Consider the following 27,089-nt stretch of genomic DNA (forward strand, 5'->3'; position numbering starts at 1 on the left):
GTTGTTTGCTTGTTTCCCATCTATCCCCTACTCACAGAGCCGATGATCACTGAGTTTGTGAGACTCACACCCCTCTTTTTCCCCTTTTTACAGATAGGGATCGACCTAACGTGTAATCATCGACATGTATGGTCCACCGCAAATAGGTAAATGCATCTCATAGCATTTTATCCTAAGTCACTCCGCTATTAAAGGTTGAGTCGTAGCACTTTATTTATTAAGTTGTAAATAGATATTGATTTTGTTTTAAGTAAATAATTGAAGAATGTGAATTTCGATGTATATTCTTGTGATTAAATGGTTTAGAGTTTGAATCAATTATTATGTTTATAGTTTAAATCATGGTATGAGAGTATATTGCTTTTAGTATCAATATGGAATGGGATCATATATAGTGAACTAAAGGGGCATTGTGAGTAAGGCTTGTTCGGGACTTAGCGGGTCTTTCCCGGAGGTCTCGGACGCCGGTAGCGACTGAGGAGGGGTCATTACAATGAGTGTTGGGAGGACTAAATTAAAATGGAAATAAACTTAAAGGGCAAAATGGTAATTTTGCATAAAGCTTGGTCAAAGCTTCCAAAAGAAGCTTTGACTCTCAACCTTATCAGCCCAAAGCAGTCCTTATCCTCCCAGGAAGATATTTTTTTCTTCCTTCTTGAAGCTTCCAATGCCATTCTCTCATTCTCCCATGGAAAACTAATTTTCTTTCATTTTCTTTCCTTAATTTCTTTCCATTTCTTTTCTCTTCTTGCTTTATTCTTCTCCCAACTTCTTGTACACCAAAGTTACAACTTCTAACCCTAATTTCCAGCACATATAAACTCTAGGAGAAGAAGAAAGAAAAAGAGAAAAAGGAAGAAAAAGCTTGGTTTTGGTGATTCAAGCAAGGAACGGTAAGAATTCTTGTTTTTGGCTTAAGTAGTCTTTGAAAATGAGTTAGTGACTTAAAGAAATCTCTTGTGGCAGCAAAGATTGGCTTGATAGGAGAAAAATTGATAACATGTAAGCCAATAAACCCATGGGTACATGAAGGACTTAAAGTGGAAAAGGAAAACGGTAAGCTTAACACTATATTTTAAAACCTATGGTTAGTTGAATATTGCGGGAAATTATGGTTGTTGAAAGGATCTACTTGCATAAGCTAGTTGAAAATTGTTAAGATTGTATGGCATGTCATTTGAAAGAAATGAAAAAGGAATGAAAAATGAATGTTGTGGATGGAGGATTGAGAAACAAAGTATTGAAAGTTAAATAGATAATGATGCGTGTAAACTAGGAAATAATCGAGTGAAAGTGAGGATGCTTGTTGTTGCCATATATGTGGATTATGTGTGGAAATATAAGATGGATTTGGGTGGAAATTATTTAGAAAGGCTGAAGTAGACATGTGATATCATAATTAAGTTGCCGGTGATATAATTTAAGGAATTAAGTAAGCAATGGATATAAGTAATTTTAGTAAAAATGTATTAAGATGTGAGTTAATTGAAGATGGTTTCATGATAGGAGGAAAAATATAAATTTGAGAAAGGATTAATTGATTGAAGTGCTACTCGTATACATATGTAATTAAATATATTGAGTTCGTATTATTGCTAGGAAGTGTAAAGATAAAGTTAGAGTATTGTGGGGGCGTGCCGGAGTAAATAACGAGCGACCAGCCAGCGAAAAGAGTTAGAGAGACCTCCGAACAAATAGCAACTTAATATCTCGTTGTTGCCAAGTGAGTGAACTTGCATTAAAATGTTTTGGAATAAATGATTTTATGCTTGATTGAGCCATTTGAAATATTTTGTTGGTTTTTCCTTAAAAGTTACATGGGAACAAGCCCTTGATGAAATGTTTTGATATTATGAGGTATGAACATGATGAATTCATGAGTTTCTACATTATGTTGATGTGTATATTATACATTAAATGATATTTTTGTGTGATAATTATACCTAGCCATGTGCGGTGTAGGAGTGCACATAAGCTGTGCTGACCCGAGTATGTACAGTGTGGTAGTGCACATACGCTGAGACAGAGTTGGGGGCGAGGCTGGTGGTTATATATATATAGGTTTTGGAAATTATATTGTGGTTGCATTGATTTTTGAATGTTAAAACTTGAGAAACGGTTTCCACTTGATTTTCACCACAACAAAGACAGATTTTTGTTGTGACAAGAAATTGAGTTAAATTTCATTGTCTTCAACATAAATGCATCATGATTTCTAAAACCTCCCGTATTGATGCTTATTCCCTTCCTATGTTCACTCACTGAGTTTATACTCACGTTTTTAAATTTCATGTTTTAGGTTTCTTGAGTTAAAGGTGATTGGATCCTAGAATGAGGTGCTCCTCCCTGTACATTGCTTGGTAGGTTGAATGTGGCACTAAATGTTAGCAACCGTGTCCAAAGTCACGTCGTTGACAGTCAAGGTTTAATCATGTGTATATGAATACTTGGTGTGAAATACTAAGAATCATTTATTAATCTATATATGAATAAAATGGTTGATGATACAATTATGAATGCAAGGTTGGGTTTTATGAATTGTTTTCAAAGGAACGGTATTTGAACATTACGAATTTCGAATTTTAAAGGAATAGGGATTAATGTATAAGATCAATTTAGTAGGCTTGCTTGGGCTTAGTGGGCTTAGCCCATTGCCTTGCACCGGTCATGGCTCGGGAAGTGGGCTGTGACAATTTATTTGTGAATGGAGATGTAAATGAATGCAATGAATGACAAGCCCATGCATTTGCTGATTAAGGCTTTCTTGGGCCTAGTGGGCTATACCTACGTAGGTATATGCATCGGTCATGTTCCGAAAATGGGATGTGACAAAGCGCTTGAGACTTTAATATAGATGATTTGGTACTTGTGAAACTAGTACTTGAATAGCTCAGGTTTCTAAGAAAGAGATATCGATGGTTAGTATGGAAGTATGAAGGCTCTGTAATAATCACTAATAAGGTGGGGAAGACCTTTTAAAAGATTGATCCACCCAAGTGGATAAAGGTACATCCAGTATTCTATGTGAGCAACCTAAAGCCATTCGATGCAGATCCAATAAATACAAGCCGAAGTCAAGCCATAAGTGCCATTATTACAATGCCAAACAGAGGAGATTCTCGCAAATAGAACCATTCTAGTTTCCTAGTGTCTAACATAAGAGTACTAGGTTAAATGGGAGGGTTTTGGGCTAGATGAAATCACTTGGGAAATAAAAGATGACTTTCGAGCCTTTAAGTAGAAGAATAAAGAATTCCAAACCACCAAGTTACCGAGGACATCAATAGATTTAGTGGGGGAGGATGTTTATGAGCCAACCTTGTATAGAGCCATGTCGAGGTAGAGTTGAATAGGAGAGTAAGCCATCTTGTGCCTTAGGGGAAAGTGTTCTCATTTCAAACAATATAATGGGCCTTAAGAGTATACTTGTAAAAGCTTGTTAACTTTTCGAAAGGAAGGCCTTAAGGGTAAAAGTGTCCCAATTTCAAACACTATAATGGTTCTTAGTAGACTTGGCAATTCGTGTTTTCGTGTCTTAAACGTGTCAGACACGTTTAGACACGAAACACATTAAGGCTAAACACGAACACGACACGTTTAATATTCGTGTCTTAAATTTAAAACACGTACACGTATACGTTTATTACACGTGTAACACGACACGACACGATTAACACGTTTTACACGTTTATTAAACATGTTAATATACGACACGACACGATTAATAATACTTTTAACACGATTAACACGTTTAACATGATTAACACGATTAACACGTTTAACACGATTAACACGTTTAACACGATTAACACGTTTAACACGATTAAATAAAAATATTTATAATTAAATATAATTTTATTATTTAAATTTAAAATCTATAATTATAAAATTAATTATAACAAAATAATAATAATAACAACATCAAATATAATAAAATTTAATATAAATAACATACAAAAAATTCATTATCATATATAAGGTTAAAATACACATCAAATAATTATTAAAAATTATTTATATAAGGTTAAAATAGTCTTTAACTATTAATGTTTAATAGGTTAATAAATGTGTCATGTATACTCGTTTAAACATGTATATACGTTTAAACACGTATACACATTTAAACACGATAACACGATTAAGTAAATGTGTTTAAACGTGTTTGTCGTGTCAGACACGAAACACGTTAAGGGTAAATCCAAAACCTATTTAACCCGTGTCTTCTCGTATCGTGTCTAAAATTACCAGGTCTAGTTCTTAGTGTCATACTTGTAAATGTACGTTAACTTTTTATAAAGAGTGAGTAATCGGTAGATTATTAGCGGCTTCACTGATTAAGGTATGTGTGCAGCTAACCATTTAGAGTTACCCTGATAGCTTAACAATGGCATGGTTGTATTCTTGATCCCTTTGTACCCTTTCTATTATTAATAAAATATTTTTTCTTTTTGTGAAATTATGATTGCATATATAGCATTTGCAATATCCTATAATTTTGCTATTGCATTTCACAAATTAATTTGTCATTGTAATGTGTGCTTCCTCATATATATATATATATATATATAATCAATTTCTTAACTGGCTTGTGTGAAAACATCCCAAATATCACACTGAGTTAAAACGAAGTTGAAAGAAAGTCTTAGTGTGTGATAACTGGCCTCATGACTAAATCCTCGAAATACCCTGGATGCAACAGCAAAATTGTAAGGCCATGTTAGATTCTTAGGGCCTATGTGAGCTAAAATAAATATAGTTTAGATTTAGATTAGATTAGTCAGGTAGCATGCATTATTGTGACTTAAGTATACTATTTTTTATTTTCTTCTAAAAAAAAAATTCAAATACGATGCAAGAGAAACGAAAGCTATTTTATTCCTAAAAGAGGTTTGATGGATAGAGGCGCTGGGGTTGGGAGATGAATCCCTCAGGGTCAGAAGCAAAAGGAAAGGCGACAAATACACAGAGCCAGGAAGAAGGAGAAGAAGAAGAGAGAGGAAGCCTCGACAGCTTTCTAAAATGGGCAGCAGGGCTTGGCGTATCAGATTCTCCAAATCCTGACTCATGTTCCTGTCTGGGCCATTCTCTCGGCGTCTCTTACTTCCCTGACGCTGGCGGAAGAGGTCTGGGTGCTGTGCGTGATATTACAAGGGGAGAATTGCTTCTTAAAGTTCCAAAATCTGCCTTAATCACAACTCACTCTCTTTTAAATGACGAGAGATTGTCTACTGCGCTCAAAGCCTATCCATCTCTGTCTCCTGCCCAGGTTTGAACCTATCCCTTTTTTTCCGAATGTTTATTCTTTGCAAGTCAACCAAACAGTAAAAGAAGGAACTGCTAATAAATTTAGTGTTAACTGCGATGCAGGTATTGACCATCTGTTTTTTATATGAAATGAGTAAAGGAAAGGCTTCACCCTGGCACCCTTACTTGCTGCACTTGCCCCGTAGTTATGGTATACTGGCTGCTTTCGGTGAATTTGAAAAGCAAGCCCTGCAAGTTCTGTATCTGATTATAAGTGTTTCGGTTATGTTTTTGTTTACGTAAGTTCAGTTGTATGTTTTTCTAACCTTACAGAGTATCTTAGGTCGATTATGCCATCTGGGCTGCTCAGAAAGCTTTGTCAAAAGCTGAATATGAGTGGAAAGAAGCCACTCCTTTGATGAAGGAACTTAAGCTTAAGCCTCAATTTCTCACTTTTAGGGCTTGGATTTGGGCTACTGGAACTGTGAGAATATTTAGCCTTCTCTGTTTTTCATCTTTATGTTGGATAACTTTAGCTTAAACCTATGTGCACATTTGCATACATTCACATGCATACAAACAAATGACTGAGTATACACGCATACATAGGTTTTTATATTATTTCTCATGTCTTTGCATAACGTTGCTACACATAACACAGACATTTGTGTTGTCTCGTGCTGGTGCATAACTGCTTTGTTTGTTGATGGAGTGAATTATAGTCTTACATTCGGTCAGGTTTTGGTCTTTTTCCTTTCCCATATCACTATACATAAATGATAAAAACTTTTTATGTCTGTTCATGTTGAAGATCTCCTCTAGGACGTTACATATACCTTGGGATGAAGCTGGCTGCTTATGTCCTGTGGGAGACTTATTTAATTATGCTGCACCTGGTGAAGATCTGAATGGCTTCGACAATGTAGATAATTTGCAAAATGGGTATGCCCTAGATGACTTAGATACACAACATTCACAGAGATTAACTGATGGTGCATTTGAAGAAGATGCAGCTGCGTATTGCTTCTATGCTAAAACAAACTATAAAAAAGGGGAGCAGGTATAATGAAATTCTTTCATTTAACTCACATGTACAATTAAACTATCATTTGTTCAATTAATACCATTCTTGTTCATGTTTACTTTCATTATTCTTGTTCTTAGTCAGTGTATCGGGGGAAATATTATGAGACATCTTTTTATAGTTGTTTTCAGTAATCCATTGTTTAGATGCCTGACAACATGACAGGCATGATTGAACTAACACTGATATGAGAAATTTAGAATGATGATCAATTTGTTAACTATTAAGTTTATCAAGTTGCATTGTTCATGTAACTTTTTTCCTAGAAAATGTGTTTACCTTGAAGCACTTAACAATTTCTTTTGTTTCTTTTTTTCCCAGACAAATGAATATTTTATTTGCAATAAATTATCAAAGATAAGTACAGCACTGAGCATCTGTATCTTCAACACATACGACTCATTTGGAAATTCTTGAAGATGTACAATTATATTCTTCTGTATATTACATTACTTAGGACAACGATTACATGTGTTATAACACAGCAATCAAAAGACCTATCAACTCTTACCTCTCAGCAATCAGTTCCTCGACTATCCATACTTTGACTTGATTTGTCTCCTGCAAAATTGTATTGCATTTCGGAATCAATTGCTATGATGATCTTTCCATCCCTTTGTCTTTAGCAAGCTGCAAGGGCATTTTAATAGCATCTTGATAGCTTTTCAGATTCACAGACGAGGACACTGAAGGCTGGTTGGCACCAGCATAACAAGAATACCCTTGCCTTATAAGTTCCAATATTTCCATCTGAACCTCCTCTAGGATTAGCCATAGAACTGTCAGTTTTAAACTGATCAAACCTCGTAGCAGGTCTGCTCATCTACAAATCCTATGCTGCTTGCTAAAATAACAAAAAGAAAATCAACAATAAAAAAAGTATTAGTAATTACTTTTTTATTGCATTCATGAAAATTAAAAAACGAAAAACAAAATAAAGAAACCAAAACAAAAAACAAAGAAACAAGGAGAGAGAGAGAGAGAGAGAGGAAGTATAAGACAGGTCGGGGTGGGGGAGGGTGGCAACTTATTAGATCAGAGTCGGCTGTTTGGTGTTCTCCTGTCCTTGCTGTTTTCCCTCTTACCCATCTTGAAACAGCCAAAATCACAACTCAAGACCCATACCCATCTCCCCAGAGATGAATCTGAAAAGTCTAATTTTGTCAGTAAACGTGAAACTACAAGTTGGCTGAATGAATAAAAAGTTTAGTGCTTATAGTCATGAAGAATTATTAGAGGGTCAAACACTTTGTGTTATAAAAAATGTGAGCTGAAGATGACTTGGTCTCTCCTAGTAAAAACAAGAAAGTTTGAGAATTATATCTCTTGGTATGATTATTTCACATGATGGATTCCTTGTTTTTGTTTTTTTTTTATGTTAGTTAGTATGCCTATGCATTGCTTAATTCTTCAGTACATTTTTTTTTATCTCTTGAAGGAATTCCTTTGATAGCTTGTGTGATAGCATAATTTGGATGGTTTTCCGGAGATTCAAACTTGATTAGCTAAAGTTAGAGACTCTTGTCCACCTATATCTCCGTTTTGTCTGCAAAACACATATCCCACTCATTTTCTCTCTCTTTGTTTGTGTGTGTGTGTGTTTTAAATTTTCTTTTATGTTTTTACTGAATAAAATTAAAAATAATTCATTTTTATTGAATTAAACAAAAACTTCCTAATGGTGTTAACAATTTTACTCAGCTGCATATTTTATAAAAGTATGAGGTCTTAATTTTTTGAAATAGAATAATATGGACTAAATTACATGTTTCATTACAGTAGAGGGACCGATCAGGTATGTTAACCAAATTCTTCCTAGACACCACATCTTGCCACCACTTTTGTTCCTTTCACAAACAAAATTCAACAAATCCTAAAATAAACAATAGTTTATTCTTAGTTTGACCTTCTGTAATCTTTAGTCCAAGTATCATCATATAAAGTGGTATTTAATTTTCCCTAGTTCTTCATGTGAGGGAGAATTAAGTTCTGTTATTCCAACTTCAGTTAAGTATGGGGTTTGTTACAGCTTTATATTCATATTGGGCTTCTCCACCTGTTGGCAATTGATTTTTGGTTTGATGCTTAACATAAGCATTAATGAATGCTTTAGCTTTTGTTTTTCAATATCAGATTAGAACCAGAAATTAAATAAGTCATAATGATCTGTTTTTTCTGTCAATTTTGTCAGTTGTTTGATGATTGAATGGCTGCTGAATTGAATGTACAACATTTTGAATCTACTTTATCTACTAGACAGATTTACTTCCATGTAGGACATTTCAGGTTGATTATGGGGTGTGTGAGAGGGAGTCGGGGGGACTATTTCAGGTTGAAATAGTTCATTTTATAATTTTATAAACTTTGACGTTTTCAAGGCTTAAATTAGTTGGTATGGATGACTGTTACACGGTTTTGATGTTTGGAGTCATCAGGCTTTCCTTAAAATTATTTTTCTTTTTGATGACTTTTCTAAAGTAATAGTGGTAGTTACCTGATTGTATGTGCTGATGATACTGTTTCATATAAGATGGTAGCAAACTAGAGTGGAATGAAATTAATTTCAGGTTAAAACATCAAAATACTCCAAAAATGAGATTATGCTTCAACGATAACTATGATTATGAAAATTTGACACAACAGCATTCATTTGGAAAAATGTTGAGTTGGGCATGTAAAACACAGCAATCATAGTCTGCAAAACTCCCATAATGATATTTAAAAAAATTGTATTTTTGATCATTGTATGTGCCGATGATACTGTTTCATATAAGATGGTAGCAAAACTGGAGTGGAATGAAATTAATTTCATGTTAAATCATCAAAATACTCCAAAAATGAGGTTACGCTTGAATGGTATCTATGATGATGAAAATTTGACACAATAGCATTCATTTGGAAAAATGCTGACTTGGGTATGTAAAACACAACAATCATAGTGTGCAAAACTCCCATAACGATATTTAAAAAAAATGTATTTTTTATTTATTGTGACTAAATATATATCTGTTTCATTTTGTTTACTTTCCCCTTTAGTCATGTTTGCAATTAAGGAAGGTCTTTTAACCATGTGAGTCCTCTCTATTTTTAAGGAAATACTAAATTTCATCATATTTGTTACTTGAAAGGCACAAAAGCTGTCATCAAAGCAAGATATGTCTGGTCAAGCACTTTTGCATGCAACATCTTGGCATTAGAGCCCTCTGCCCTCATAGGCTATGGATGGCAACGGGGGGCTTGAGTGTGGTTTTCAGTTGCCTTCCTCTGTTTGTTTTACTCTTTTTAAGCCTTCTATTATAAAGTAAAGAAAATTCTCCTACTTTTCTTATGGTTTTGTTTGGTTGTTCTGTTACTACTCTTTTTTTTGCTGAAAGCAAATATTTTTTTTCGATATGAAAGAAAATATTGAAGAATTAGTTCTTAGAAATTTAATTTTATGAATAATGAAATTCTTGATTTTACTTTTATGTAGACCGACTATATTTGAATAGGTTTTTTGTTTAAATATTTAGTCACTTTAAGTGAATATGATTTTGTTTCTTAATATTTGCCTTTGCTGTCAACTTTGCTGATGTGGTAAAGCCATGCAGATTAAGATTTTGTGGTAACTATATTAGGATTTAAAAAGTTTTACCAAATAATGATTTAAAAAGGAGTATTAGAAACAATATTTTTCCTTAATGAAGGGCCAGTGAGCAACCAATATTTACTGCCATCCTGTCCCTGCTTTTGGGAGCAGAAAACTTGCTTTGCATCTTTCTCTCTCTCTCTCTCTCTCTCTCATCACAGCTTTGTCCCAATTTTGTCACCAAAACCATAGTTATTAATGGCAGAGTTTGTTGGGTTGATTGGCTTTTGCCATCTGCATGGTAAGGCAGAACTGTTTGGGTTTGTTGGGTTTTGCCATGCATATGGCAAGGGCTACATCAACAGGGCATTCCTGTTAGGTGCCTAGCTGAACACTTCACTCCGGTTGAAGCTTTGAGCACTTAGCTGAGCCACAATTGTGGTGACTTGTGCTTAACATGCATGCAATATCGCATTGTTGTCTTTCAACAATGTACCTGTACAGGCAACTTTCAAGTAAAATGTTTTGTTTGTTATGATGTAAGTATTCAAGTAAGCCATAACATATAATATAAGGCTGCTAGGTGTCTGGAGCAAGTTACTTGCCTTTTATGTGTGAGTGAAGGTTTGTTTAAACATGAAAATTAACGAGTGCCAGAATTTCATTTTTTCTTCTTAAGCATGTGGATAATGCCTTTAATAGTGTGAACTATTTTTATTGGTTAGGTAAGTAATTGAAATGTCAATTATTTCATGTAGGTTCTCTTGAGTTATGGAACATATACAAATTTGGAGCTTCTTGAATACTATGGGTTTCTTTTAGAGGATAATCCAAATGAGAAGGTTTTTATTCCATTGGAGCCTGACATACATTCCTCTAGTTCTTGGCCAAAAGATTCGCTATACATCCATCAAAATGGGAGGCCATCATTTGCTTTGATGGCTGCTTTGCGTGTGTGGGCAACTCCACCATATCAGCGGAAATCTATCAGACACCGAGCTTATTCAGGATCTCAACTGTCACAGGACAATGAAATATCTGTCATGACATGGATAGCTAAGAAATGCCATGCTACATTGAAGGCTATGCCAACATCAATTGAAGATGACAACTTGTTGCTTTCTTTCACCGACAAAATCCAGGAGTTTGATAACCTGTGGGAGTGGGGAAAGGTGATGCCTGCTTTTGGGGGTGAGTTTTGCAATCTTTTGCAAGCAACTAATCTGAAAAGAAACGATGAGTCATTTGCATCTCGGAGGGCTAAAATGTTGATAGATAGGTGGAAATTAGCAGTCCATTGGAGGCTTATTTATAAAAAAGTTCTTGTTGACTGCATTTCATATTGTACTGACACAATCAATTCTCTATCTAGTAAGAATGATATAATTTTGTGAGCTAAATAAGAAAGCATTTCACCTGTCACTATACACTATTTTGTTGGTTAAAATGTATTTTGGGATTAAAAAGTTTGATAAAAAAATAAACCGACAAAAGTGTAGCCATATGATTCTTCTCAAAACTCCTTTGGCTTAATCATTACGAGTGCAGCTTGCAGATTAGGTCTGAAATTTAGAGCTGAAAATTCATAGGATTTTTCATATGTCTAGCAATAAAAGATTTTGTAATATCTGATAATTTCTCGTATTTGATCGGCACGCATATTTGCTCATGCTTCTTTCTTGGCACCCAAAACTCAACCACAAAAGACTTGCAAATTTTTGTACAAATTCTTTCACCCATAAGAGCCCTCTTTAGAGCGGATTATCTACAACTCTTTCAAGCTTCATATCATTTTTCTTCTGCATTTTGCTTTGTGATCGAATTCAAGGGAAGATTGTGCATTTGGAGATAATACAAGACTTAATTGAAATCAAATTTACCATTTACCAACCCAAATTGTCCATTTTGCACGATCGAACAAATTCCCATGTGTGACATTTTTGTTTTTGAAAATTTACACTTACAATTGTTTGAAGGCCACCTCCTTTATCACTGATGATGATGCTTCCACTTGTTTTTGTCCTCAGATGCTGATAACTCCCTTTGTCTTAAAAAAAGGTATCCCGGCTAAAAATCAGTATTGAGGAAAAGACATGCATTCAAGTTATAATACAACGAAATTTAAAATTTTTTTTCTTGAGCAGAATCATATTTTGGTTATTTAGCATAAATAAAACCTAATTGAAAGATAATAATCATTATACCTGTTAACTTTACAATTGATCATTTAAAAACCCTTTGAAATGTTTAATTGAAATGGTCAAGTGTTTCCTCAAGAAGATGGTTCAAAAGCAACTCAAAACTCGGTTTTTAAGTTGTAAGTATCAATACCTTTGAATAAGGTATCGTTACTTTACGCAAATCAAGCAACAAGTATCAATACCCTTGAAAGAGTAATGATACCTTATTGGTAGTAAATAAAAAATTCAAAGTGCTGAAATGAAAGTATCAATACCTGCTTTGAAAAGTATCGGTACATTTCAACCTGAAAGCAAAAATTCTCAAGTAGGGTTTAAGAATCAATTCCTACCTTGATAAGTATCAATACATTTAAACCCCGAGAGCGAAAATTCCAAAATAGGAGAGCAAGTATAAATACCTTCAATGTGTTAGTGTAGTAAGTTCAATATAATAAAGACCAAGAGGGAGGTGAATTGGCCCCTTACAAATGCTTTTTCACGAGACCAAGCAATAAATCCTCACAATAGTTTTTATTACAATCAACCACAAACCCTCACAGTGGTTTCTAATGGGCTCAACCACAAACCCTCACTAATTTTTCAAGACTAAGTTAGAACCTTTCACAAAAATGTTTACAAATGGATAGTAATAAATGCCTCTCTAAGGTTGATGAGTTTGTGTTTAAGCTTACAATAAAATGGGTACAAGAATATCAACTTAATGAACAAAAAAGTTTTGCTTTAAGTGCTTGAATGCTTGAAAGAAGACTTAAAAGATGAGTGTAAGAGAAAAATGAAGATCTTGAAGCTTTTCTAGGGTTTGAGTGCCTTTGTGTGTATTCTCTTACTTCAAAATGGGTGCAAGGCTTCCTTTTATAGTCAATAGAGCTATTAGATACAAGTTTGATTCAAATCTGATAGTTGTTGAGACTTTGGGGTAGACTATAGAGCATCTAGAGTTAACTATGTTCTTCAAAATTTCAAATTAGGGCTTCTATAGTAGAATACAAGTGTCCTTTAGTTGATATACTTCCAAAAAGCTTGTGATTTTGAGATCAGAACTTGGAGGGTTGATTAGGAGTCTCCTAGGGTTGACTAGGGCTTCCAAAAATTGTCATTCCTTCCTGCATTTTGCCTCAAGGTTGACCGAACCCTTTATAAGATTGATTGGTGATAACTCTATTACATAGAGTTATTTTGCCGTATTTTGGATACCAAAATAGCTAAGTTCTTGAGTTTTAGGTTTGGAATTAGGTAGTTTTATTTACTTTTCTTAAAATAGCTTAAATCATGTTGAATCAATATTTATTACGCATTTTTCTTTAATTTGATGTTAAAATCCTTTAAGTTTAGTTATTGCTGGCTTAGTCTCTTGTTTTTGAAGGTCTTTAGAAGGAAAAACCTTGATTTGCTATGAATCGTGCAAGTATGGATAAGTACACTCCTCATACATGATGTAGTATTTTGAGCGTAAATTTCAATACAAAGATCTAATTGGTTTGATTTTTGAACCATTGAAAAGTTAAGAGGTAGATCTATAATTTTTTTTTTACCATTTTATCTAGTTCAGCTTCGAAGTAGGAGAAAATCATGTAACAAGTTGAAAGACTGTAGCAGATTCTGCACAAGGCAGTGCAAAGAAGCAAGGCCGTGGTGCCTTGATGCTGCAAATACCCCATACATGGACTAGAGGCTAGAGTGCCAAGGCGTTGGTGAAAAAAGATCGCAGTGCCGGTGAGGGATGCATGCACCATACTTGAGGCCGATAGGAGAGCACTGCAGCTCCCGCACGTGGTTTTTAATTTTTGCAAATTACGAATTTTTAAAAACTAAGGCTTTTAAGGAAATATAAAAAGGACTTTTTAGAGCAGCTTTTTTGAGGTTGGTCATGTTGGTCCCAATGGAGTGTTAGAGGGGGGGGGGGGGGCAATAGCATTTTTAAAGAAATTTGATGGAAACTTTTAAGGTTGAAAAACTTTTGAAGGATTTTGAAAAGAAGAGTTTAAAACTTGTAAAGGCAGAAAATCACCAAGTAAAGAGAGGCTAAAGAAAATTGGACAAAACACAAGTATTTATAGTGGTTCGGTCCTTTTGACCTACACCCACTATCTTGATCTCCCAATCAAGCATTTTTCAACCCAACCTCACTAAACTAGTGGAATTGACAGCTTCCACCAAGCTTTTACAAGGTAAGCTTCTAACTCAAGCTCAAAACCGTTACAAGATTCCCTAAGCTTTCCTAAGCTTAGTCTACCTCTTAGAATGTCTCTCACAGTCTAAGTAAACAAGAAATACAGAAAAGATGAAGTACAATTGATCACTTAACTTATCTAAGATGTACAAAGTTAAGCTCAAATATTTTTTCAAAGGATGGGAGTGAAATAATGGTGTTAATAGAATATTTTTGGTCTTCTAGGCTCAAAATCACTTTAGGTATCTTCTCTCTACCATTTCTGACCATTTGAGCATCTAATTATACTTGGAGAATAATTTCTAGCTATTAGAAATAGTTTTGGAACAGAAATAGCTGTTATTTTGTCTTTAAGCAACTCTTTTCAAATTACTGGCAATGACTTTTTAACTGATTAAAGGTGAGCGCTAACTATTAAAGCTTTTCTGTTTGATAGTTTGCTTTATTGTGTTAACCAATTAAAGGTGGCTTTAACCGATTAAGAACATTCTATTTTCAAACTTCTCCAACCAGTAGTGTTCTTTTAATTGGTTAAGCCCCCGTTAACTGATTAAGGCTTCTCTATTTCCACTTTAACCGATTGAAATAAATGTTAACCGATTAAAATATCTTCAAATTTGAAATCCTTCATTTGGTGCTCATCAACGGTCAATTTCATTTCAAATTTGAATTTAGGTGCTTGTTAGGTACTTCAAGTTTGACCCTTAATCGATTAACCTCTTTTGGTTAACCGATTAATAAACTTTTGTTTTGCGTCTAATACTTTCTTAACTAATTAAATTTGTGTTAACCAATTAAGGCTTTTTCTGCCTATCTTAAGTGTAGCACCCAGAATTACTTTAGCTGATTAAGTATCTATGTTAATTGATTAAGACTGATATGTTTTCATTAAAACTCTTTCTTCTTTGCTTGTTTAACCAATTAACCCATCTTGCAACTGAACATGCATCTTTACTTGCTTTCAAACAACAAATGATTTAAAGAATTTAAGCTTTCTTCTGCACACTTAAATAATATAATTAGATACTAATGAATGAGCATGTTTTGTTATCATTAAAAACACATGGAGTCAATCTTATTTTTGATGATGACAAAACACTTTGAGATTAAAAGTGCAATGTCTATGTTCAGTATGAATGCTTTAAATTTTTATGCATAATGAGGATTGCTCCCCCTTAGTTAATGCATCTAGTTTTCTTTAAAGATTTGCAATAAAATATTTATAATATCCATAATAGCTAAACAAGATATACAATATCCATAGTAGCTAAGCAAGCTATATTGAATATCCATAATAACTAGCACATAATATTCAACAAAACCAAAACTAAGCATCATACACATAAATTAAACATAAAGACCTATCAAACTCTATTTAGCTTAGTCTTTCTTTTCCCCTTTTTTGTCATCATTGAAAAATATTTTTAAAACTCCCCCTTAATGAGTGCATCTAGATTTTCCTTTAATCTTTAAAATAGACTTTAATGAATGGGAATTGTAATCACTCATACAACTAAGTCATACAAGCTTATAGATATAGTTCAATAACTTCAAGAGTCAAGCAAGCTTGTAACTATGTAAGAACAAATGTATGAGAGTTAAATCATTTCAAGAACTTGTCAAAGATCACTCAAATAATGTTCAAGCAAGTCTGATCATTTTATCATAATCAAAATTATAATAATTTAAAGCAAATTTGATCATTTTGTCATAATCAAATCTATAATAATTTTAAGCAAATTTGATCATTTTGTCATAATCAAAATTGTAATAATTTTAATGTCAAGCCCTACTCTATTATATACTTGTCATGTCATTCATGTGCTTGATAAAATGTTTGCATAAGTGAATGTATCGAAAAATCGTTAAAAGTTGGTATTGTACCTAGTGGTACAATTAAGTTGATTAAAACCTCGAACTAGTTTGAATAGAGATTTTAGGATATATTTGAGAGTTATTGAACCTTAGAATGTCTTAATATGGTGATTCGGAGTTCGAGGATTAATTTGGAGTCAAATTAGGAATTTTCATAATGTTAGGGTAAAATGGTCATTTTGCCACCCAAGGGCAAAATTGGAATGTTGGATGATGTTTTGACTAATTTGATTAATTAGAGCATTATTTGAATTTGAGAAGTGAAAAAATTCAATTTCTGACATTTTTCCGAACATAGGGGCAAAACGATCATTTTAAGTGTCCATGAGGACGAAATTGGAAATTTTAGAATTTTACACCACCATGACACTTGTCAAATCCATGAATTTCACCTATTATTTTTTTAAGTGAGAGATTATATGTGGTGGGAATGAAATGCTTAATTGTTAAGTTTTTAAACATGGACCAATTAAACGGTGACAAGTGTCAAGCTTTAATATTATTTTAATTACCTATATAAACTCACTTAAAACCTTCACATTCACATTCTTATGGCCGGCCAAGCAAGGGAACAAAGAGAAAAAGATAAGAACAAACCCTAAGAAGGAAAAATTAAAGAGAAATTATTGGATTTCAAGAAATCAAGCAAGTAAAGGTAAGATTTTTTAATTTTAGCTTGTGATCTACCTTTTCCATGCATTCTTTTTCATTCTCCATGGCTGAAATTCAAGTTTCAAGAGGGAACCTTTGCTGGCCAAATCTAGAGAGAGAAGTTTTGGTGATGAATTTTGCTAGATTTCATAATATCCTAGTGTTTTTAGTCATTTTGTGATGTTTGGAAGGAAAAACAAGCAAGAAAATCACATGTTCTTCAACCACCCTCATGTGGCCGAATTTTCTATAGGGCATGTTGATGATGGATTTGATTGTAAATCATGTTATTTAGCTAGGAATTGATGAATTATGGTATCGGATATCGAAATTGGAATGAATTTCGGTTACGGTGAATTAAGTCACATTTAAGCTCATTGAGGTACTTTGGTGTATTTGGAATATTGGAAGTGTAATGAAGATATTTGGAGTTGAATTAGATGTTTTGGCTAATTAAACAAGGCATAGTGCGAGTTAGGTCAAATGCCAATTCAGTTCAATCATAATTGAACCCACGTAGAACACCATAATTAAGTGATTATTCAGACAATTCTCATTCAATGTCATGCATTCATATAGAGCTTGAAATAGTTTTATAACAGTTTGTCACAAATATATTAAATTACATGTCGTGTATTATGTATAGGTGGTGAGCCCTCTGATAAGGGTAAGGATATTGTGCCCGAGGACCAAGAATAGGGGTACTCCAAACTCCTGCTATTGTGAGTAATCAGATGTTCATCTTAATTATCTAAAATGGTTTATACTTGTTTTAAGATTTTAAAGAATAAGGCACTTAATTTGCAAATTATTATGTTTTACATTTTAAATGTTGGTTAAATGAATGAGATTTATAAATTATTCTAAAACTAAATGTTGATTTTCGAAATAGAGTAAGTGAAGGCTATATATTCGTATTATATATATATACATGATTTGAATTGATGGCTTATGAAATTGTGGTAGCATGAATGGTTGAAATTGAGGTTTTGTGAATTATATAAATTGTTTTGTCTTACATTGACAGGTTGGATAGTACTATATTAGTCATGTTATGCTGTCGAAATTTTATTGATTTGGTGGGTTATGTATTTAGCTTACTGCAGTGGGCGGGTTTTCATGGACCAGCCTATTAGAGGGACACGATAAACCCTGTTATATTTTACCTTAGTACGAGAGGCGCGGAAGGTATCTCCTAAGGTAAGTTTAGAGTTCACTTCAAGCCGAACCACCATGTGAGGATGAAACTCAACCAACACCAAGGAATGACTATATTTTAAAAGTAAAAATATGGGTATATGTCGTTTTAACATCCTTGGCAGACTCGACTGGATGTCCGGGCCAAGGTGTCACCGAGTATGAGTTTTGGCACAAGCTAAGTTTTTAAGAGAATCATAAGCCTTGTTGATTATTTTGATGAAATGTAATTGTTTTATAGGAATTGAAATGAGTTTTGAATGTTATGAACTATATTACGATGGGATGGTTTAACTGTCTCCATTTACTCGGCTTTAGATGTTATAGATGAATTTTGCTTACTCACTGGATTTGTAAAAACTCACCCTTTCTTTTTATCCATTTCAGGCTCAGGACAGTCTGTAGACAGCCAATTTTGTCGAGGGTTGCTTTTGGATTTGCATCCTTAGAAATCGAAGGTCTACAGTCTTGTATATTTTCGGTTATTTTGGGATCCACATGTCATTGTAGAATATTTTCTTATACCTGGTTTAGTGTGCTATTATATATATGAATTTATTTTGCTCTTACGCTACAAAAATTGTTTATGCAGGATTCTATAAATATTGTTTTATAAGAAAATAAAATATTTTATTTAATATTTTTATTTAGTTTGATTAGCCAAAATTTCATTTTAAATGGATGATTTAGATTACTAAAATTATATTTAGATAAGAAATGTATATTTTTCAATCGTATGTTGTATTTTCACCAAGTTTCAAAATTTTCGAATAAAAATGACCAAAATACCCCTGTGTGGCAGAAATTACTTTTTTTTTTTGTTTTTGATTTAAAAATAGTTTATATTGCCTTAAAACATGATATTTAGTAGCTGTTGCTACAGGGGAGACGTAAAATTGATGCAAGAGCCTTGCGAGGTTTCGGTTGACATTCAGAGTAATGAATGCCTATAGAGACATCGCGACGGTTGTCACGGGCTCGAAGGGAGTACCGGGTCGTGACATTTAAAGTTAATAATCTCCCCCTTTTTGATATGACAAAACTATGAGCATAATTTCCATATGAAATGATTTTAAAATCTCCCCCTCAAGATATGCATAAAATTAAATTTGCTCATAAACCTTCTCCCATTTTTTATAATATCAAAAAGGTTCAAAAGTGTGAGCATTAAACACTTAAGCTCAAGAAATAAGGGTTAGCAAAAAAATCAAGAATATAAGCATTAAGACCATGAATATGTAACCATAAAGCCACCAAATCATCATATATATGCATTTAATATCCTTAACCAAGTTTTTAAAAAATATAGCCATTAAACACATTCGAGTATTAATTCATCAAGAGAGTAATTTTTACACCCACTATCGTCGTATTGTGAAACCTCTACCTCCCTAGACTCGTAACTAGAAGTAGAAACGATAACACGGACTAGGGGTAATTTCGTCATTTTCTTGGTGAGCTCTTAAAAGTAGATTTCCTAATATTATTAAGGCCTAAGTAGGCCTAAGGAATAAATGAATGATGTATATCATGATAAATAAACGAAGAAAATAGAAATACTGATAATTTTCATAATAGGGGTAAAACGGTCATTTTGCATCTCGGGTAAAAAATTTTACATTTTCGTGAACCTAAGTATTTCTAGACTATTATGGACTTTGTCTTAATGTCAAAGAAATAAAAAGATTGCACAAAGGATAGGAGGAAGACAAAGTCACCTTGTTGAGGTCATTTAGGTAAATTGCATGAAACTTGGATAAACTTTAAGCATAAATATCTCATTCCTCCAACAGCTTCCTCATTTTTCCAGCAGCTTCTTCTTCTTCCTCCCATCTCATGTTTCTTTCATCCTCCATGAAAGCTTCTCTCAAAGCTTCCATCACCCTCTCAAACTGACCTTTAATTTCATGCATTTGCCCACTCCTTCATAGGGTTTTTCATGCTCTTCCACTTTTACACCTCAACAGCCTTTAAAAGTCTTTCTTTAGTACATTCACTCACTAGCTGGACGTGTAGAGAGAGAGAGAGTGATTTTCCTTATTAGCTTGAAGAATTTTGAAAGAGAATTCAATTACAAAGACCATCAAGGTGAGTATGAGTTAGGGTTAATCTCTTTAGTTGTTGATAATGTCTAGTAATTAGATTTGTGAGTGTTTTATTGTTGAGGTTGTTTATTCATTTTTAGTGTGATTAGAGTAGTGCAAATAATAGCCATTTAGTTGTAGTTGAAAGTTAGTTAGGGATGACTAATAGAACTTGATTTAGGAAATAGCTTCCGGAATGGTATTAATGCCTAGTTAGGTTGATGGCGATGTTGTTGTGTGTGATAGGTTCCAACGGAACCCCACACCTCCATTCGAAACATTAATGGAATTTAGAGCCCACCGAAACATCAATAAAGACTAGTGAGTGAGCTTGCATTTCAAAATGTTTTGGGAAATGCCTACATGTTCAAATAAATCATTTGAAAGTTTTAATTGTTTTTGCTTTAAAAATATACTTGGGGAACAAGCACTTGATGAAATGTTTCTACCTTGTGAAATGTGTAATATGAATAGTTCATGTGTTCTCATATTATATTGATATGTATATTATGCTTTGGATGCTCCTTTTGTGTGATAATGATGACCCAGCTATGTGCGGTGTGGGAGTGCACATAAGTTGATGATGACCCAGCTATGTGCGGTGTGGGAGTGCACATGAGCTGATGATGATGATATTGCATTGTGCGTGTAGGGAGTGCACATGATCTGAGTGTGGCAGGATGGTATGCATGATGATGTATGTATATATATATATATATATATGTTATAGGAAGTTTATGAAAATAATTGTGATTGTGTTGTATGTTGGCATTGTTAATTGCTCCCAAATTGCTTTTCATTTTAGCAAAAAAATGGCTTTTGATGTAACAATACCCCTTTTAACTAAATTGCTCTATTTCTCGCTGCAACGAGAAACTCTCAGGTTGGGTGGGGGTTACACTGGCCTAGTTCTCGCTGCAGTGAGAAATTTCTTGAAGCTTCTCGCCGCAGCGAGATTCATTCTTGCTGCAGCGAGAAACTCTCGAGTGGTTTCAAAATTCTTGTGTAGTGATTTTACTTTGACACAGATTTTGACCACCTTCAAATTAAAAATGGGCAAAGTTGTAAACATCAAAGTTGTAGCCCAGCCTCTTAGCTTTCTAATGACTCAAAAATCATGTCAATTGGACTTTTTTAGTGGGAGATATACTTAAAAAACCAAAACATATGCAAACTAAGAATGCCTTATCACTGCAGTGAGAAAACCTTCTATTTGCTTGTCTTGCTTGGTCATTGCTGAAACTTTCATTCTATTCAACTTCATGGTTTATCATGGATCTTTTAACATTAAGGGATTAAATATTCAAAGTAAGTGCATCATGTTTTCTAAAACATTCCTTATTGTTGCTTGTTCCCTTCTTATGTTCACTCACTGAGTTTATACTCACTCTTTTAAATTGCATGTTTTCAGATCCGTAGATAGTTGGGACCAAGACTAAGGCATCCACTTGCATTCACTCTTGGTAGGTATCATGGCATTCGATAGCCGTACCCTCACCAAAGTCACTCCGCTAGTCGTCAGAAGTCTTTTATATGAGTACATGTACATTAAATGTAAATTGCTAGGAATCACTTGCCAACGATGCGTGTATTGTTTGGAATGATGGTGCCAGTATGAGATGGCTATGAATAACCTTATTTTGAGATCATACAAATGTAAATTTTTGGTATTGATATTGTATTATGAAAATACGTCTAGTTGCAAATTACAAATGGTGGTCTAGTAATGGTGATGAAAAATTGATGGGATAGTTAACGAGATTATGTAAAGAGGCTTGCTTGGGCTTAGTGGGCTACGTCCACTAGGCCCATGCACCGGTCATGGCTTGGAATTTGGGTCGTGATAAAAGTGGTTTCAGAGCCTTAGGTTTAGCTGAGTCTTAGAATTTCCTGTGTCTGTCAGCAGAGTTGTTAGTGTTAGTGTAGAGTCCTATTCTTGGTTTATGGGTGCACAACACAAATAAGGGAAGGAGGCTACATGAACTCTCTTTCATCTAGAAGCCTACCTTTGTCTTAGTACTAAAAGGTTAAGAATTAATCCATGTTTATGTACAGATTTGAGGTGCCCCTGTAACACAACATGAGCAGCAGTAGGAAGAAACAAGAAAAGTCCCCTAATGCTTAAGAGGGATCGATGGACTCCACTGCTGGGAGTTGTTATGCGCTAAAGGTTGAAAGCGTGTTTAGTAATTCACTCCGACCTCCTGATGAACGGATTCCACCGGGAGTTGAAATAATGTTTCGTAAAGGGAAAGGTCTCGAAAGTAGTGAAAGCCTTGCAAATAAGGATAGCTCTGGTATTCGGGGATGCATGAACAAATTACTAGATGAATGGTATAAAAAAAAGATGGAAGAGGCAATTGTAAAAGGAGATATTCGTCCTAGGAAGGTAACCGTTGTCCAGCACTTTCCTCCTGGATGTGGAATAGGTGTTGCACCTGTGAGTAGGGAGGAATTAGAGAGGCAACAACAAGCTTGGATGAATAAGAAATAAGAGGATCCTGAAGAGGACCCAGAGGAGGATCCGTCGATGTGTTCGGATCAGCGTGACGGAGATCCTAAGGACACTTAGTAATTTCGTTGAACTTTACATTATTTTAAGTCTAGGCAGACGTGATGTAAATGAAGTAGTAGTAGTTATCTGTACAAAGGACTTAAGAGTTTGACTTTTATTTTCGTGTGACTCGAACGGATTATGAAGTAGCTGTTTAAATGACTTGGTGCATATGGAAATCTTATGATATGACAAAGGTGGACTAGCAATATAATTATTGAGTAAAGATATTCACCTTAGTGGTGTGGCTGGTCACCTCAAATAATTATTAAAGGTCGACATGGAAAATTATTAATGGTATAAACAACTACAAGACTTGACAAATGATTACCAGTTAATCGTGGAAAGGTGAAAATTTGAAATTTCAATTGCAGTTACAATTTGGTAGAATATGAGCGAAATTAATGAGACTATAGATGACACTTTGAATGGTTAATGTGATTAAGTTGAGAATTGTAAACTTAAGTGTTCAGGGAATTATGACCCGATATTCCTGTGGATGAGAATGTTAAGGAGCATATGCTGGATAAACAGGAAAAAGGGTCAAAAAGGATGATTCGTTGGTTGAGTGGCTGTAGTGTGTAGGTAGATCTTAAAGAGTTGTGCAATGCACAAAAGAAGAAAAAGGTATGAAAGTCTTTTATTTGTTTCTTATAAAGTATGATTGGCGGTAAGAATGGAGGCACATGGTGCCCTAACATTATAAAATGATAATTTGACACAAATATAGCCCATTGGAGGTAAATTATGGAACTTGGGAAAGATAAATTCTTGATGTAATGAAAAATTGTGAATGTAGAATGTGGAGAAGGATGAATTATTTTTAGGTCGTTTGTACTAAAATGTCAATAAACTATTTGAGTTATGAGACAAGAAAGATAATTAATTATGGATGGTTAGAATGGTGGGATGCCATAAATAATGAATAATTATGTGTGTGGTGTTATATATATATATCTTGAGAAGTCATTACACAATATGGAGAGGATGTCCTAAGGTGGGACTTAATGACTGATGATGAGTGTTAAAGGATAATATGAGTTGAAAGTATTGACTTGGCCTAATACGTATGATAAGCAAAATGAAAATACACCTGCTGATGGAAACTGTAGTATAGGCTTAAAGGAAAGCCATGCGGTTGAGAATGATTGGTACAGTAGTCTTAAAAGTAAAAGAATTGCTTCGATAAAGTAAATTCCAGCAGCTGCAATGTCACAGCGCTGACTGCCCAATGCTGCCGCTTTAAGAACCTCTCATGGCTAGAAAGCACGAGCAAACTGTGAGTGGCATAAAGATGAAACTCACAAGTTGAATTATGGTTATTGGTATTGATGTTGAGCTTTGTTATTTGGAGTTTTAAGTACATCGGAAGAGTGTTTATCTGAATGAATTGAAAGGTTTCTTTAATGCCTTATATATGGGCATGTAAGTAAAAGAAAGAGAGTTAAAGAGTTCTCGAGATAGCTACATTGAGATAAACTACCATGTGAAGTATTAAAATGAATAACATGTTGACTAAAGTCAAATCCTAAGAAATAAAGAAGACAAGAGGTTAAGCCTTGTTAAAGGCTAAGGAAAAAAAATGAGTGAAAGGTTAGATGAAGGTATGGGACATTGACAAGGGATGTCAATACCAGGTGATGAAATTGTGAATCAAGGATTACAAGGGTAGCATAGCAAATGAGTTAATATAAAGCATTGCTATGAAGATTTACAAATCTCGTCTTGACTTAGTTGAATGAAGAGGGTTAGTAACAACACAAGGCCAATTATAGGGCATGCTAGAAACCCATGAAGATAAATTGAAGTATGAATAGATAAGCAGGCATTTAAATATCTTGGTGAATAAGTGCATGCCTTTTTGGAATGATATGCTCTGAAGGTTAAGGAGCCAATAAGTGATTAAGTGTTTCAGGAATGCACAAACATCCTTGAGAAGGAATCACTAAACATACGCGGCAAGTATAACATCTGGAAATTGGAAACTTGCTAAAAAGCCTAATGGCTAGACCACGGGTTAAATAATTATATACGGTGAGATATAAGTTTAAGGTGAGTATCTACAAGGAAATCTCAAGAGGAATCTTGCTGTGAATCTTGTAAAAACAAGCATTAAGTTGGGTTGTTATAAAAAAAAAAGGGAAGCTATAAGTCGAGAGTGATGCTCATATTGACATGGAGGGGTACTTGAGAAGAACCTTGTTCTCAGTCTTGTAATTTCAAGTACAAATTGTAAATTGGCTAAGGGAGACTGATGTTATATTGGTATAAAAGAATAGTGTAAATGATGATTGAAGGTAACTTTGATAATGAAGTTGGATAATGGAAACCTTCTAACGTATTATGGAATTGGAATTCGAAAATGTATGAGGCACGCATGATTTGAATGAGTTTAAGTCATAAGTGACTGGTTAATCTCGAATTGCAAAAGGGATATATAAGGATGACTTTTAGGGATTGTGGTATTGCATAAGATGCAATGATCAAGAAAAAATGAACCTTTGAAGGATCAATGAGGTTATAAAGCATATACGCATACTGGATTGCAAGATAATGAAAATGATATTTAGTAAGTGAAATGTGACTAATGAGATTGTGGTGCAAGGATATATATAGTACAATGAAACTTAAGTATATAATTGGAAATGATAAGAAGGGAGTATAAGCATGCAAATGATGTGACGTTATGCGTAGGCATGATGAGAATTCGTATGGATTACGTAAGAGATAACTTATGGTAAGACGCAAGTTGAATGATAATTTAAACATCTAAAAAGGGTAATAAAAAATTGATTATCCCCCAATGTTCGTAAATCAAATATGAGAATGTTGACATGAATTATGAGACTTATTATATTGAATTTTGGTTATGGATAGAAATGAATAAAAGTGAAATTTAGCTCGAAGGTGCTTGAACGCAAGGATCCCCACACATAATAAGGAATGTTAACATTTATAAGTGCGTGTACATACGTATGTGTGGAATTGATGACGTAACCAACCAAGGTAACAAATTGTTCTTAGTGATTCGAAATTTGAGCATGATATATTTGATGAAGTTGGATGGATAGTACAACAAAAAGAGATCTCATCGGAAGTTGAGCTATGTTGATATAAGAAATTTGGAGAAATAGTCAAAGAAAAGATATCAAGGGAATGTAATCTATAGCATGATTAAGACATGAAAGATGGACTAATATGATTAAGAAGATTTAAGTTGCATAAATACGAAATAAATATGAAGAGTGAGGGAATGGTTGAAAGATTCAATTCCCCCTGATGTTGAAATTATGAATAGGAATGAGTAGGACATGTTTATAATGCCATAAGTTATGCAATAGTGTACGGGGATAAAATAAGGAATGAATGTTGGGGAGTTGACAGGGAATGAGGTAATAAGATGATGATTAGGTATGCATAAGCAAGTATAATATATGATCAAAATCACTATGATTGAGCTGGAGTTATGATTCGGGGTTAATGATGGAAGACAAAGGCGTGCTCGGCGGCTTAATGATAAAAGGGAGAACATTAGTGAAAAATACCATGGTTCTGACTCGAAGATGATAATAGATATAAGTTACGTACCCTGATCTTGTAAAATGTTTTAGTTGAACGGAAGGTAACGAACTGCATAAATCAAAATTCCCTATAAAGGAAGGAACGAAATAAGATCATAGAGTGAGATTAATAACTCGACATCGACGTGAATTTGAGGATGAATTCTATTTAAACGGGGGAGAGTGTTACACCCAGTACCCTCATATTGTGAAACCTCGACCTTCATAGACCTGTAACTAGAAGTAGACACCATAACACGGACTACGATAATTTCGTCATTTTCTTGGTGAGCTCCTAAAAGTAGATTTCCTAATATTATTAAGGCCTAGGTAGGCCTAAGGAATAAATGAATTATGTATATCATGATAAATAAATGAAGTAAACAGAAATACTGATAATTTTCATAATAGGGGCAAAACGGTCATTTTGCATCTCGAGTAAAAAATTTTCATTTTCGTAAACCCTAGTATTTCTAGACTATTATGGACTTTGTCGTAATGTCAAAGAAGTAAAAAGATTGCACAAAGGATAGGAGGAAGACAAAGTCACCTTGTTGAGGGCATTTTGGTAAATTGCATGAAACTTGGATAAACTTTAAGCGTAAATATCTCATTCCTCCAGCAGCTTCCTCATTTTTCCAGTAGCTTATTCTTCTTCTTCCTCCCATGTCATGTTTCTTTCATCCTCCATGAAAGCTTCTCTCAAAGCTTCCATCACGCTCTCAAACTAACCTTAAATTTCATGCATTTGCCCACTCCTTCATAGGGTTTTTCATGCTCTTCCACTTTTGCACCTCAACAACCTTCAAAAGTCTTTCTTTAGTACATTCACTCACTAGCTAAACGTGTAGAGAGAGAGAGAGAGAGAGAGAGAGAGAGAGAGAGAGAGAGAGTGTGTGTG

The 27,089-nt window shown here is 34.2% G+C and overlaps 1 protein-coding gene and 1 long non-coding RNA gene across 4 annotated transcripts; both read left to right on the forward strand.

The window, feature by feature from the left end:
* On the forward strand, window positions 4,835–11,531 carry LOC18601240 (protein SET DOMAIN GROUP 40). 3 transcript variants are annotated; one of them, XM_018119604.1, is made up of 5 exons: window positions 4,835–5,266; window positions 5,368–5,499; window positions 5,588–5,728; window positions 6,056–6,304; window positions 10,655–11,531. In XM_018119604.1, exons 1-5 carry the CDS (start codon window positions 4,919–4,921, stop codon window positions 11,288–11,290), a joined length of 1,506 nt encoding a protein of 501 aa, XP_017975093.1. In that variant the 5' UTR covers window positions 4,835–4,918; the 3' UTR covers window positions 11,291–11,531. The 3 variants fall into 3 exon arrangements, with proteins under 3 accessions (XP_017975093.1, XP_017975094.1, XP_017975095.1); XM_018119605.1 differs by lacking the exon at window positions 5,368–5,499 and having other exon boundaries at window positions 4,836–5,266; window positions 10,655–11,415; XM_018119606.1 differs by lacking the exons at window positions 5,368–5,499; window positions 5,588–5,728 and having other exon boundaries at window positions 4,836–5,266; window positions 10,655–11,415.
* Window positions 16,753–18,551, forward strand: LOC108661768. The gene is made up of 3 exons (XR_001927560.1): window positions 16,753–16,797; window positions 17,440–17,515; window positions 18,378–18,551. It is a non-coding gene; the product is annotated as an uncharacterized LOC108661768 (long non-coding RNA).

The sequence above is a fragment of the Theobroma cacao genome, chromosome 4, assembly GCF_000208745.1.
Source record: "Theobroma cacao cultivar B97-61/B2 chromosome 4, Criollo_cocoa_genome_V2, whole genome shotgun sequence".
In the NCBI taxonomy this organism is placed as follows: Eukaryota; Viridiplantae; Streptophyta; class Magnoliopsida; order Malvales; family Malvaceae; genus Theobroma; species Theobroma cacao.

Excerpts from the sequence above, each read along its gene's own strand:
- LOC18601240 (XM_018119604.1), top strand. The coding sequence starts at position 4,919 with ATGAATCCCTCAGGGTCAGAAGCAAAAGGAAAGGCGACAAATACACAG. Across the intron at positions 5,267-5,367 it reads CATCTCTGTCTCCTGCCCAG|GTATTGACCATCTGTTTTTT; the intron begins GTTTGAACCTAT and ends ACTGCGATGCAG. Across the intron at positions 6,305-10,654 it reads ACTATAAAAAAGGGGAGCAG|GTTCTCTTGAGTTATGGAAC; the intron begins GTATAATGAAAT and ends TATTTCATGTAG.